At 48.4% G+C, this 14,771-nt stretch overlaps 1 protein-coding gene across 7 annotated transcripts in view; it reads left to right on the top strand.

The window, feature by feature from the left end:
* HNF1B (HNF1 homeobox B) overlaps positions 1 to 14,771 on the top strand; it is a 52,683-nt gene that overhangs the window by 19,689 nt on the left and 18,223 nt on the right. For all 7 annotated transcript variants that reach the window (XM_032617027.1, XM_032617023.1, XM_032617021.1 and 4 more), the window contains exon 5: positions 11,691 to 11,851. In XM_032617027.1, coding sequence (XP_032472918.1) covers positions 11,691 to 11,851 — 161 coding nt within the window. The remainder of the gene's footprint in view (positions 1 to 11,690; positions 11,852 to 14,771) is intronic.

Here is a 14,771-nt window from a genome sequence, read left to right as displayed (position 1 = left end):
AGGCATGGGAAGTTTCAACAAACTCCCTAAGAGATGTGGATATACAATCAAGGCTGGGCATCATAGGCTAGATGAGAGAAGGCTAGAGTCTCAAGGGGTTGGCAACAGTCGTGATGGTCCCCTGCCCTGCTGAAGTAAAAGAGATGAGGCAGCTGGGCTGAGGGCCCCAGACTCGGATCCAGGAGCCCTGAGGCACTGAGGGGCAGGGGTGACCTTGGGCAAATCACTTAATTTCTCCGGGAGTCTGGCAAATGAGACCTTTCAGCTCTGGCCTTTCAGCTCTGACAGGTTATTATCTGGACGCTGGGGCCCAGGGCTCTGCTGTTTGAAGTAGCAGAGGGAGCTTTGCCATTGTGATACTTTATTGTTAAGCTCATCATCTGTCTCTCTCCCTCCTGGTCTCCTTCACTCCCTCACTTCTTCCCCATTTCAGGAACTGTGTGCCTTCCACCTTTATTAGGGACCATTAGAGCTTTACAGCACCAGCAGATTGGGTGGGGCCAGTCACAATAAACAGATTTAAAATGGGTATAAACGAGGCACCTATAACTGCTGGAGGTTAACACTTTCAGGGCCTTTGAGTGGCAGCCTGACTGCCCAGGCCTGCCCACCACAGGGTGCCTCTCTCCAGTCGGCACCTGTTGGATCAGCCTGGCAATGAAGTCCAGTGAGTCCTTGCTCAGCAAGGATGGGAAACCTCTGAACAGCATCTCCCATTTGGAGAACATCAGTTTGCATGGTGAGCACAAAATAGGTGCTTAATTTATCTGAAGATGTCTTACGGATGGAAACAGAAATGAGCCTTCTCCTCCGTCGTCTTGAGAATCCCACTGCCAGGTAGAGTGTAGGGTTTGCATCCCTACCTGTCAAAGACAGAGAAAAAAAACCAAGAAAGTCTTATTCTCACCATGAAAAAGGTAGTCCCTGAAGTCTCTACAAATCCAGCTCCCTATGACTTTTTTTTTTTTTTGGCTTTTTTCACCACTGAGTCTCTAGCCCAAAGCCCCGTGCCTGTCACATGGTAGACCTTTCATATATGTGTGGAATGACAACCTCTCTTGCAGAGGGCTTCCTGTCCAAAAGCTTCATGCATAAATCCCCTCCTTTATAAGTGTGTTATTCACTTTCAAGCTGAGCATGGAATTAGTTTCATTCTACATAACGTATGTACATATTATTATGTAAAGCATATTCTCCCCTTTCTAGAAACAAGTCATTCAGTTCCACCTCCATGAATACTGCTTAACTAAAGTATACAGCTCACCAAAAAATCCCTCAACGTTAAATTCTACCAGGAAGTTTTCAAGGAACATGTTATTATTTTTTCTCCCTTGTGTTCTACTAATTTAGCTTCTCCTTGTTTAGTGTATTAGCTGAGTTTAGATTACTCGTTCAGTTTAGTTCTACTAGATTACTTCCTTTTTTAGAAAAAGTTTTTATTGGAGTATGGTTGATTTACAATGATGTGTTAGTTTCAGGTGTACAGCAAAGTGAATCAGTTATATATACACATATATCCACTCTTTTTAGATTCTTTTCCTATATAGGCCATTATGGAGTATTGAGTAGAGTTCCCTGTGCTATACAGTAGGTCCTTATTAGTTATCTATTCTATATATAGTACTGTGTATATGTCAATTCCAATCTCCCAGTTTATCCCTCCTCTCCCTCCCTTACCCCCTGGTGACCATAAGTTTATTTTCTACATAAGTTCTGTTTCTTATCTGTTTTGTAGATACGTTCATTTGTACCCTTTTTGTAGATTCCACACCTAAGTGATATCATATGATATTTGTCCTTCTCTGTCTGACTTACTTCACTCTAGATTACTTCCTTTTATAATCTCTTACCAGCATCCCTTGGGCAAGCAAAGAGCAAGAATTACTCTTCCTGAGTTTCTATTGAGCAACTGAGGACTAGAAAAGGGATTGGACTTATTGCAAATCAGTCATTTGGAGAAACGGGAAGGAAACTCCCCAGCTCTGGGCTGCCACCGGGTCTCTGGGGTGACCCCTAAGCACGTTACTGGTGCTCCTGGTCAATGGAAGCCAGTGATCATCCACCTTCCAAGGTATCAGTGCCCGACACCTGCTGCTCCCTGCGACCAGCATCCATGAGCCTGCCGGGTGATCAGTGGCTGTCTGTCATGATGATGGTGATGATGATGATGATAATGGTGCTGGAGCTGCCCTCCGCGACGGTGATGAAGAGGCTGAGGTGTGGCCGGGCAAGCGCCCGTAATGAGCTCTGACACTTGCCAGGCCTCCAAGGATCTTCTCCCCGGGTACCACTTCCCAGTAGGGTCCTGCTGATGAATAGGTCGCAGTGGAAAACCTCTCTCTTCTAAGGCAATTTTATTAGCCCTTCAGTCACAATACAGATGTCTGTTTATGGGACCTCACTTTTATGTGGACACCCAGTGGCTCAGTCTGCTGATGACTTTATAGCCTTCCCCGTTCCCCAGACCCACTAGAAGCATCATCATTCTCCTCGTCAGCCAAGCCTAGGGGCCTTTGTTGCAGCCGCATTACCCCTGCCTGCAAAGGCAGCCTCTCAGAAAAGACACCCCAGGAGCCAGACGGTGGCAGGGCTGTGTCTGCCTGCACAGACTTTCGGCCTAACGATGTCCGTCATTAACCCTTCTTAGTTTTACCCTAGATTCCTTTGGAGAAAGACGTTTGAGTTACTCAGGTTGCCACAGTAAATCCCCAGTAATTGATCCTACTGACCCCCAAATAAACCCAAGGGGCCTAAAACTGGGTTCTAACACGGCAAGTCGAAATTTGGGGCTCCCACCAGCAGCCCAAACCCTTTAGAAATGGTCAGCCCACCAGGACCCTAGGTAACGGGTATGTTCTTAGGCCTCAAGAAGTAGGGAATGGGTAGGTCCTTGCAGGCATCCCACTGGCCCTTTGCACCCTGGATAAAGCACTGTCCAAGGTGTCTGGTGCGGAAAGGAAGAGCTGCGACGTCATACTTACTCCTCAGCACCTCCACCTCGTACCTTCCAACATGAAGTTGCTGAAATGCATCCATGCTATCTCTTCATTTTGATTAGATGTTGATCTCTCTTTCTCCTCTCTCCTTCTCTGCTACTCCTCCTTAGAAATACATGCCTCCCGTCAACCTCAGAAAACCCGGGAGATCAGCGAATAAATTATACCATTGTCACTTCGAGTTGAAGTGCAGGCCATTCATTCATCACACGCTCTTATCGAGGGGGCAGAGCATAGTCTGTACAGGGCGCTGAGGAAGGAGATCATGGAGAAGACAGATGAGGTCCTGCCCTCACTGGGCTTACATTCCAGTGAGAGATGCCGCCAAGAAATTAGTGCATCACGATGGGAGGCTCAGGATATGTGGAGTCAATGTGGGGCTATCGGGGAAGAGCGAGAGGGGCCAGCTTCGGGATACTACTGCTTCGCTGGGAGACCCTTAGCAAGAGGTGGTGGAAATGACTTCTTCCTCTCTGAACCTCAGTGTTCCACTCTGTCAAGTGGGCATCTGGGACACATTGAGAAGCAGACTGTGTAAAACACTTACAGAGGTGAGGCCCTCTCAAGCACTCGAGGGTTGCCTGGGTTTCTTTCACCTGTAGCAGCATCTCCCGGATGACGTGTTCATTGCAAACCCTCTCTTGTTTGCCTGCAGAAACCAGCTCTCTGCTAAGGAGCAGGCGTGGTAGCCGAGATGGGCTTAGTGGGAAGGACAGGCAGCCCTTTCTACCTCCTCACGTGTGCCATTTTTTCAGGTGCACATTCATTTCTGTTCTCAGCCAAGATGCTTTTGATGGAAGCCTTTGTCTTTTCTTGGTTACATTTGCTTTGATTTTTATAAGAAAACCAGTTTGTGGGCTTCCCTCAAGTATCACTCAACTTTTACTCCTTGAGTTCAAGAGTGTTTACCGTCCCCACAGGCCTGTCTGTGTTTCTCCTCTTATGAATTGGGCTCCTAACTAAGCCACCTCGGATAGAAAGAGATCTGGAATTGAAACCAGCCCCATGTTTAAACTGCTTTCATCTTGCTTCAGATTTTTCCTCCCAGACTTTCAGATTTTTAATCTCCTCAACTCTTGGCAAACATTCATCTTTATCCTCAGAGAGAAGGAAATATTAATAAGAACCGGCAATAGTCCTGCGTGACCAATGAGGAAACCGAGGCAGCAGTGCCAGCTTATTTGAAAGCTTTCATTTTTGGAGTTCCCAGTTTCAAGCTGGGGGAACTTTTCACATTCTTTTATCCTAAATGAGTATCTTAAGAAGTTCACTCAAGAAAGTGACTCGTTTTGGGGAAAAGGGGGAGTGGGTTTATAAGGATGCTCTACTGGACCCATCAAGACTGGCCTAATTCCTCCTGGTGCCCCTACCCCCAAACCTCTGTTTTGGCTTCATAAGAAAGACAGCTCTGTCTACTTATAATTGATGGACACGGTTGTTTCCTTTTGGGGAGAGCTTTCTCCTCTGCACTCTCCCTCCTGCCTGATTTTAAATTCCCAGTTTCCAGACCCAACAGTGCTGGGCTGCACTCTGCGTGAGGTTAGGAACACAGGGGAAGAATGTGTGTGACAGAGCCCCGGCCGGTTGAGTAATGTTTACTCTGTTGGTGGCTGGGACGCTCACTCGAGCTGGCAGCGGTCCACCAGCCAGAGGAACATTCCTGCACTATCAGGGATGGGAGATTGGCTTTGAAATGTCAAGAGTGAAAGGCAGCCCACCAGATTCTGGGTGCAGCTCACAGACCCCAGTGAAAGGGACCCCCAGGCTTCAGGCTTAAAGGCCACGTGAGGTCAAGCTGAGCCTCCCACTGCCCAGGAGACCGCTACCTCCCTCTTTGCTTCTTTCTAAAAAAGCAATTCTGGTCATGCTTTCTGGGCTGACGCTGCTGTTCTGTTTGCCCAGCATTTTCTTTCTCAGGGGAACCCAGTGCTTCTCTAACCTCATTTTATTTATTCATTATTCTGGCTTCCGAGGAAGGGAGATCTGTATGCCCATTTTACAGATAAAAATGCCAAGGCCCAGAAGTTGACTGGCCCAGAATCATCAGAGAGATGAGAGAGTATGAATTTAAAGTGGCTGGACACTGGTGCCCAGTTGATTTCTGGAGTTGTGGAACTGGGCTCTCAGCTGGTTTTTTTTATTTTTATTTTAGCCGCACCACATGGCTTGCGGGATCTTAGCTCACCAACCAGGGATTGAACCCGGGCCACGGCAGTGAAAGCGCCGAGTCCTAACCACTGGACAGCCAGGGAACCCCCTCAGCTGTTTTTTTTAAACCATTTTTTAAAATTGAAGTGTAGTTAATTTACAATGTTGTGTTAGTTTCAGGTGTACAGCAAAGTGATTCGGTTATACATATATATTCTTTTTCAGATTCTTTTCCCTTATAGGTTATTACAAAATATTGAGTATAGTTCCCTGTGCTATACAATAGGTCCTTGTTGTTTATCTCTTTTATATATAGTAGTGTGTATTTTTAAAAATTATTTATTTATTTATTTGGCTGCACTGGGTCTCAGATGCGGCACATGGGATCTTCATTGCCTCGTGCGGGATCTTTAGTTGTGGCATGCCGAACTCTTAGTTGCGGCATGTGGGATCTAGTTCCCTGACCAGGGATCCAACCCGGGCCCCCTGCATTGGAAATGTGGAGTCTTAGCCACTGGACCACCAGGGAAGTCCCATAATAGTGTGTATATGTTAATCCCAAATTCCTAAACTGATTTTTGAAGCTCGTAGAGAGCCGGATTAGATACCCAGGGCTCTATGGGGTAGTCCAAGCCCCTGAAGCACAGGTTTATGAAAAGTTTCTGTAGGGGCTTCCCTGGTGGCGCAGTGGTTGAGAGTCCGCCTGCTGATGCAGGGGACACGGGTTCGTGCCCCGGTGCGGGAGGATCCCACATGCCGCGGAGCGGTTGGGCCCGTGGGCCATGGCCGTTGAGCCTGTGCGTCCGGAGCCTGTGCTTCGCAGCGGGAGGGGCCACAGCAGTGAGAGGCCCGCGTACCGAAAAAAAAAAAAAAAAAAAAAAACAGTTTCTGTAGTTAATTACACCCTGGACGGCTCCTCTCTGGGATCCTCCTGGGAGGCAGTTGCTTCCACCTTTGAACACAGGGGCACAGTCAGTCCTATAGAACCCAACATACCCATCATAAAAACCACTGTGCTTTGCAAGGTCACACAATAAAAACCACAGGGCTTATGGGAAAAAAATGGGGTTAAGGGCACAATACTCAAAAGCTTTGTCGTTGACACCTTTTAAAAAAGATAAGAATCTAATTAAAACATTAGCAGAGTTTTACACCTGTTAAATGCCTAAGAAATACATAAACACTGTACAACAATAAATATGGCACTTTACCTTGAAAAAGGCCTAAAGTTTGCCCATTGAAGTGAGCATCGGAAGGGCTGCAGCTGGTGAGTTATTGTGAGGCGGGGGACGGATGTGGCTTACAGTACATGCAGTGAACTAATGGTAGCTGGTAGATGTTTGAAGAGCGTGAGTGTGTGTGTGTGTGTGTGTGTGTGTGTGTGTGTGTGTGTGTGCATTTAGTGTATTCCTATGTGAATGGATAAACAAGTTCCTACTGTATAGCACAGGGAACTATATTCAATATCCTGGGATAAACCATAATGGAAAAGAATATAAAGAAGAATGTATATATGTGTATAAATGAACCACTTTGCTGTACAGCAGAAACTAACACAATGCTGTATGTAAATCAACTATACTTCGATTTTTTAAAAAACTAAAAAAAAAAAAAAAGCAATTGTAGTATATTCCTATGTGGCTCCATTCAGCTGGGTGCAGATTTCTGAATCCCTCACATATGAAATTCATGTTGTACTCGAGTTATTCCCTAATATATCAATAGAATTGGAACCAATCCGCACTGTTAATACCAATCTGACCGCAGAACTGACTGTATTTTCTCCTTCTGCCAGAAGGGATGCTCCCTTGTTCTCTGGGGCAAGGATCCTCAAAGCACCTGAGGGCTTATTCCCTCATTCAGTGAATATTCACACATCAGCCCCTCTGCTAGGCTCTGAGGATGCACTAGTGAGTAAAAAGCCATCTCTTTGAGAGGGAGAGAGAAGGAAACATATCCTCAGAGCATTTTAGTGCAGGGCGACCAGCTCCTGCTGTAAGAGTCTCTACTGTATGTTAAATACAAAGAATGGAACAGATAACTACCTGGATGAGTCAAGGAGAGCTTCACAGAAGAGGTGACGTTTAGCCCTTTTAAACGATGGGACACGGAGAAGAGGGGAAGAGCTCTCCAGGCACAGGGAACAGCATAAGCAAAAGCACAAAGGCAGGAGATGGCAGGGTCTGGCTGAGGAGTGGCAGGGCTCTGACCTGGCTGTATGGGATGTGGTGACAGATGATACCAATAAGGCAGACTGGAGTCACAACGGCCCCATTCTGCCGTTGAGGTGTTGGGGCTTTTCCAGAAGGCGGTGAGGAGCAGCGTTAGGTTTCCAAAGAGTGCAGTGACGTGGTGCAATTTTGTTCTAGAAAGAAATCCCAGCCTGCAGTAGTGTGAAGAGTGCCCTGGATTGGGTGCTGGTACAGGAAGGCAGCGTATGGAGAGGCTGGCTTCTGGAACCGTAAGCTTCCTTCATGTTTTGTCACTTCTGACCAGTCATGTTGGATGGAAACCAAATGATTTGTCTCTGTCCCACATGCTGTCAGGAGTTCAGAAATGGCATCATCACCCATGATGCCGAGACCTGGGAACAGGTGAGAGTAGACACCTCCTCTCCAAGGCCTCGGGTGTCTCTAGATTCCAGCTAAGATGCCTTTGCTGCTGGACATACTTGCTGTGGTTCTTAGGGCTGCTGATAGGATGTGGCCAGTTAGTGACTTGAGCCAGGAAGTGAGTGGAAAGTACACGACCACCTTCTGGCCTTGTCATTTCTCCTGCGGGACCTCTGTGGCTATTAGCCTGGCATCTTCAGTCAGTCACTGTTAAACCAGAGCCGTCGTCGTATGTTCGTTTTCAGAGCCTGCAATGGTGAAGGGAGAAGGGAAGGTGCCATTCCACTTCTTACAGGCTCCCTGCCACAATGCCTAGCACAGGATAGGTGCTCAATGAAGTTTTGTGAACTCAGCCTTCCTAAAAATGTCCCCAAATAGGAGGAGACAATCCCCAAATAGGAGGAACAGATGTGTCTCGAGTAACTGCTGTGTGCCAAGCGTGGCCTGAGTAATTTCACGCCCATAACTCATCCAATGACCAAAGGGATGGAAATCATTAACAATAAAGAAACTGAAGCTCAGGGAGGTTAAGTAATTCCCCCAAGGTCACACAGCTATTATGTGGTAGAGCCAGGATTTAAACCCATGTCACCTGGCACCAGAGCTTATTCTACTTTGGTTCTCCTTTCAAGCGCTCTTCTGAGTTTGTGAAATACACAAGGACCTGGCCTCTCCTTCCTCTAACGAGAACACCGATTTCTGGTCTTGCTGGCAGAGATCTTGTGATACACCCTCCACCTCCGCACCCCCTTTTAAGGCGGCTGGCTGATTACAGCCACCCTCTCAGGAGCCTGAGTGATTGCCAAATTCCTGGTGAGAGGAGTGTCAGTGGGAAAAGCTACAGGTGCACCTGCAGCGGATAAGCAGCCTCGTGCCCAGCTCTCACCACACTCTGGTGAGAACAGTGTGGTGATGATAGCCCCCTCCCCACAGTAGGCACTCCTCTGACTGAGAGCTGAGGGAGCTAGAGCTCACCCAATACACTGATGGCCGAGCTGAGTTCAAAACAGGGATCCCAGACACTATCTCTCAACCAGAGGTCCTTAAAGGGAGGTGCAGAGGTCTAGGCCCATCTGTCTTTGAAGAGAGCAGCTCCATCATTATATTTCTCATATAATGAAGTTCCGCTGGGGGAGAAAACTAGGTTTACAAAGCACAGCAGCCTTGGGCTATGCTGCCGAGATTCTAACAAATGGCTCCTGCCTCCCTCCTGCTAGGCTCCCTTGTGAAGAAGGCTTTTGTTTCCTGCAGATATCTTTGGTTAATTATTTTTAAATAAATAATTACGTAGCCTGGGGTAGGGGAGAAGTCTACCCACGACCCATATTCGATCACCAGAGGACTGGCCCTCTTCCTTCAGCCAAATTAAATAGGCGAAAACGAGCGTCTGTTTGACTTGAGACTGAATCAATGATGGGGACAAGCTGGGAGGTGAAAACACACCTGACTCCCAGCGTTATCACTGCTCTCTCAGGAGCAGAGCATCTTGGGGAGGTAAATAGCTGGTCAGGGAGTCAGAGGAAGCAGGAGAAAAACAGGGTGAAGTCCAGTTTCTCCAAAAGGAGAGAACAAGAGGGCCAGGGGCCAGGCCTCCCTCCCAAGTTGCTTCCAGGACAAAGCATCAGTAGTCGCAGCAGAGCTGGATTCTTTGGAAATGATTCTCCGTGGAAAGGTAATTCCATCCAGTACTTGGAGGCTACTGTTCATTGTCCAGAGTTCTAGAGTCTTAGGGCAAATATCTTGGGCTCCATCCCTGCACCAGCTCCCTTCCTGCAGCATCCCTAGCCGTGTTTGCCATTTATTTGGCATTCTGCTGAGAGCTTTATAGATGTTATCTCTAATCCAAACTAGCCCTATTAAGGAAGCGTCCTCTTCACTTTATGAGAGGAAACAGCCACAGAGGGAGAGAGTGATTTTTCCCAAGATCACGCATCTGTTAAGAGCAAAGTCAGGATTGGAACCCTTGTTTGTCCAGCTCCAGAGCACACGATCTTCCCGTTAGCCCTCCTTGTTAGAAAGTCCTTCGTTTAATTGATCTGAAATCTGTCTCCTTTTCTACTGGACCCAGCTGCCTTCTGAGCTCACAAGTTCCAGATCTCTCTTCTCCTAAATAAGCGTCTTGCTGGGAACCCGGTGGCAAATATGAGTGGAGGAAAAGGACCTAATTTAACCCAACGGGATGGAGTAGAGGGTGGTAAAGAGGGGACCTAGGGGCTACAGGTAGGTGCAGAGGAAGACAGACAGGGCTGGGCAGGCGGCGTGGGCTTGGAGACGTGGAAGTCCTTCTTCCTCTTAGCTTCATAGTTCCTGTTCACCACCACCACCAAAATATAGTGCTCCAGACCTATAACTACCAAACTCCAGTGCTGGCCCTCTGCCAACGCCCCCACCCCCAGCAGCCCCTTGAATCAAAGGATGGGGAAACAACCAATAGAAGAAGCCCACAGAGCATGCATCAAGCCACTTCGTAGTCAAACAAGTTGCTCCTGAAGGTTAGAACCCTGCCCTAGCATTTGTTTGTTTTCTCCCCAGCCCTCTTAAGCTCTAGGTCATATCAGCCTTGGGGAACGTCCTTTGCACAATTCAAGGAAAACCAGCTTGGATCTCCTCTTGGCAAGCTTTGTCTTCGTGATTAAGAGGCTGCTGGTTAGGGCAGCTTGCCTGGCTCCCGGGGGTGCGGAGGGGGACTTCTGTAGGCTCCTCGAGCAGGTGGGGCTCCAGGTGGGGCAGGGGGCGGGGCAGGGGGCGGGGCAGGGGCCAAGCGGACCAACAGAACTCGGGTACTTGATACAGTGGTGTTTGATCCTGGGGACCTGGGCAAAAGGGAAAACGAAGGAGAAGCTGGCCCTCCTCTCCAAATAATTCCATGCCTAAGGCATTTGGTCTCCATCCCTTGCAGGTAGGAACAGGGTCCCCCGAACCTTTCTGTCCAATCCAAAGCATAAACCAGAACACTGTCTTTCTCAGCTTTGAGCTGAGGGTGAGATACCCCAGCTACCCCTGGCTTCGTCTTTGGCTGTTTTCACGGGCACATCAAGCAGGACTTGGACTCTGCACACTGGGCCCAGGTTCTCTTCCCCCTTCAGCTCCCTTCAGCCGCCTGGTCTCTGCCCAGCACTGTCCCTTTCCTGAGCACAGACCTGCGCTTTGGTTCCCGAGCGAGAGGGAGGGTCAGAGCAGTGACGTTGTACACATGCTTGGTTCTCCCCTCCCTTGCAGACCAAACTGCAGTGGTTTACTAGGCATCCACCTCCTGCCTGTGCATGCTGCCTGCCCCACCTCCCAGCAGACACGCCTTCCCCTGGGCCCTGGAAGTCAGCCAAATGGGACCCCACCAAAGGAATGTGAGTTCCAGAACCAAAGACTCCTAGCTTCAGCCCCATCCTGACCCTGCTCCACCTGTGTCCCCCTGGCCTCTTGGGCTTGGCCAAAATGGTGGTGCACAGAGTCTGGTGCATTTTGCTGTGGCCCTTATAAGGGTCGCTGGGCCAGTCCCTCTCTGTAAGATCCATCAACTCATGCTTTGAAGCCTTACTTGGCCAAGTGATGCCAGGGAAACATTTCTAGAAGGCATTTTGAAGAACAAAAGAAATACGCCAGCCAGAAAGAGAAGCCCCTAAATCCCAAACGAACTATGCCGAAGCAACAAGAATCAGAATCCATTCATTTGTTCATTCGTTCGTTCATTCATTTGACAGATATTTATTGAGTGGCTACCGAGGGAATACAGCAATGAACAAAACAAAACAGATAAAAACATCCTGCCCTCATGGAGATTACATTCTAGAATTCAAGCAGAGGCTGTTGAACCTCTACCCTAGAGAAAGACAGCGGATAGAAGGCAGCTTTTCTTCCCTGTCATCCACCCTAGAAAGCAAGCGTTCTCGGGTCAGGTGGCACTAATATTCGCTGTTGGGTCTGCCTTGTTTTGCAGGAGTGCGCTACAGCCAGCAGGGAAACAATGAGGTCACTTCCTCCTCAACAATCAGTCACCATGGCAACAGCGCCATGGTGACTAGCCAGTCTGTTTTACAGCAAGTCTCTCCAGCCAGCCTGGACCCGGGCCACAATCTCCTCTCACCTGATGGTAAAATGGTGAGTACACCTGGGCCATTGTAGCTCTGGAGCTGATAAGATAAGAGGCAAAACAAACACAACTTCTCACAAGGCCTGCCTCAAACAATGAACCATTGTAGCCTCACAGGGGAAAATGGGGGCCGTCCAGAGTTGGAACGGAAAGGTAGAACCGGTGACCCAGCCTTTGGCGGGTGGAAGAGGTGTTCGGTTTGAACCCAGCCAATAAATCTGACAGAGCCCTGCTCTCGTTTTATTGATTGAATGCCTCATAAAGGAGCAAAACGGGTGGGACACTGTTTGTTTTGGGGCTGCCAGTGACATTTGAGTTGATAAAATGCTCATTCAGTTTTTTAACCCAGAGAGCCCCGTCTTCCTCTTCACACCCCCCTGGTCCTGGTAAGGAGGGTAGTTAAGTCAGGATTGAGTGGATGGCGAGAGGTGGGGAAGCTTCTGGCACGGGGGTTTTGAAGGACCCTGGACGGCAGTGAAGATCACAGCACAAAATGGCAGGTGGGGTGGGGCGGTGCTTACAGGGTGAGTGGGAAACACCAACTTTGAAGTTACAGTGACCCGGGTTCAAATCCCAGCTCGGCACTTAATAGCTGTGTAGCCTTGGGCAGGTTCTAGCTCTTTCTTTCTCATCTATAAAAAGTAATAACACTAGGTTGTTGGCGGAACAAAGGTGATAACACGAGAGGCACGGTGTTGGGGACGGTAAATATTCAATGAACGACAACACGGTTGTTGTTAGGTGAATGTCAGTATTATTCTCCCTAAATGAAGTTGTCTATACCCATAACCACAGCCCAGCCCCAGATGTCAGCTGAGCAGCCCCGTCCGGTGAGGAATAGACTAGTTGATGTTGAATTTTCGACGTTCTAATCCTCAAGCAACACAAGTGCAGCAGGGGAGGGCGGCTTCCAAGAGAACACAGCATGACGACACTAGGAAGGGTAGAACGTGGAAAACTTGATTCTTTGGGTCATGCTCTGTGTTTCACAGGAGGGAGGAGCCGTGGGTTCCTGGCTGCCAAGCTCAAGGTGGAGCCGTATGCCTTCCTTCAAGGTGTCTGACCTAGAGGCGGGGGGTGGGGGTGGGGGGTGGGGGGGGTGGCGGGCAGGGAGCCGATGCCATTCTAGACCTTGACGTGTGTGCCGTGTAGGCAACACAGGAATGGTGAGTCACAGGTGACTGAGTCCCCAGCTCCCTGGAGGAAAAAACAAAGTGTAATATCCGAGGGGAGCGCCAGGCCTGGCCAACTCTAGTTTGGGGGCTTGAGCTGATCGCTCCCTGGTAGTGGTCTCTGCAAAAGGAAACGAAAGATGCTCCTAGGGGAGCCCTTTTGCAGCCCCCTTGCCCACCTCTCATCCCTTAAGCTTCTTCTTTGGCTGCCTTGTGAGACCCAAATAAGTTAAAGGATTGCCCAGACTTCCCTGGAGGAGGGGGGCGGGGCTTGCGGGAGAGATCTTGGCTTCCCAGCGGAGGAAACAGGTCTCCTCTCCTATCGCTTGAAGGTCCTTGGGGTTTCCCTGTGAGCCCTCCCGCCCTTCCTCCAAACAAGCAAACTGCCTCACCCAGGCCGGGGCGCTCCAAAGGCAGCCGCAGGGGACGCTTTTTTCTTCCTCTTCTGCTCGGCAGCGCCCTAATGAGCAGTATGTTATTGGATTGATGATTGACCAAGACAGCACACCTCAACGTTAGCAAACACCTGGAAGCTTGTTTGCAGGGACCAGCTTTTCTCTAGTTTCCAACACCCTGGCTCATATGTTATGTCACTATCACTGGATGCCCAAATTCAAGAGTCTGTTTTCGGTTAATATATAACAAGCCCATCACAGATCCTGGTCCACCAAAGACAGGAGTGGAGTATGGTTTAAAATAACGCAGCAAGGGAACTAGTGTGTCCACGTCTTGGGTTCTGTTGTTTATCAGCCACAGGATGGACGTTGCTTAACTTCAGTTTCCTCATCTGGAAAATGGGGGATAACAATGCCTGCATCACCGGGGTGGTGTAAGGCTTGCCTGTAGCTCTGCTGTTTTGGGGATAAGACCCATCCAGGGAATGACAGTCTCCGTGTGCTGACCTGTGGTAGGATGTGCGTTTGAAATCTTCCCACAGGGATTGGTTTTGGAAATAATGGTGATCCATTTGAGCTTTCTTTTGTTCTATTTGGCCCCCACCCCATGCCCAAATGGCATGCGTCCACAAAGAGCTGGCCGGGTTTCAGATTGCAGTCTGTGTCTGTTGAACCTTGTGTTTTAGAAAAGCACATGCTGGATACTTCCACAGTATCAAAGCAGCAGAGCTTAATAGTGAAAAGCTCAGGGCTGGAGGCAGATCGCCTGCTCTTCATGGCCACTATACCACTTGGGCACATTTCTTAACTTCTCCAAACTTCCGTCGTCTTGTCTGCAAAGGAGAGTCAATAGTACCAACCTTGTAGATGGTAGGTGTGTGAAGCACAAAGCAGAGGACTGTAAAAGGCAGCGTTGATACCATTCAAACTCTCTGGATTATCCTGTGAGGATCATGACAGATATTCTTGGCAGCTCCCTGGCTTCCATCAGTCCTGAAGGCAAAGAGAAGATGATGGTTGCATTTTAGAGTGGGAAGGAGCTTGACCAAGGTGCCCCCCAAAATAGTAAGTGGATGGGATTTAAAGCCCAGCAGCACTGGGTTCGAATTCTGGCTTCCTCGCTTACTAGTCAGGTGACACCGAGCTGCTGTCTCAACTCTTCTGAGGCTCACTTTCCTTCTCTTTTTAAAAAAATTTTTACTGAAATACAGTTGATTTACAATTTTGTGTTAGTTTCAGATGTACAGCAAAGTGATTCAGTCATACATATATAAATATATATATATATTTTTTCACATTCTCTTCCATTGTAGGTTATTACAAGACATTGAGAAAGGCTCAGTTTCTTAATCTGTACTATA

This window comes from Phocoena sinus, chromosome 20 (genome assembly GCF_008692025.1).
Source record: "Phocoena sinus isolate mPhoSin1 chromosome 20, mPhoSin1.pri, whole genome shotgun sequence".
Classification (NCBI taxonomy): domain Eukaryota; kingdom Metazoa; phylum Chordata; class Mammalia; order Artiodactyla; family Phocoenidae; genus Phocoena; species Phocoena sinus.
Note: the sequence above shows the minus strand (reverse complement) of the source record. Positions and strands in the feature narration are given on the sequence as shown.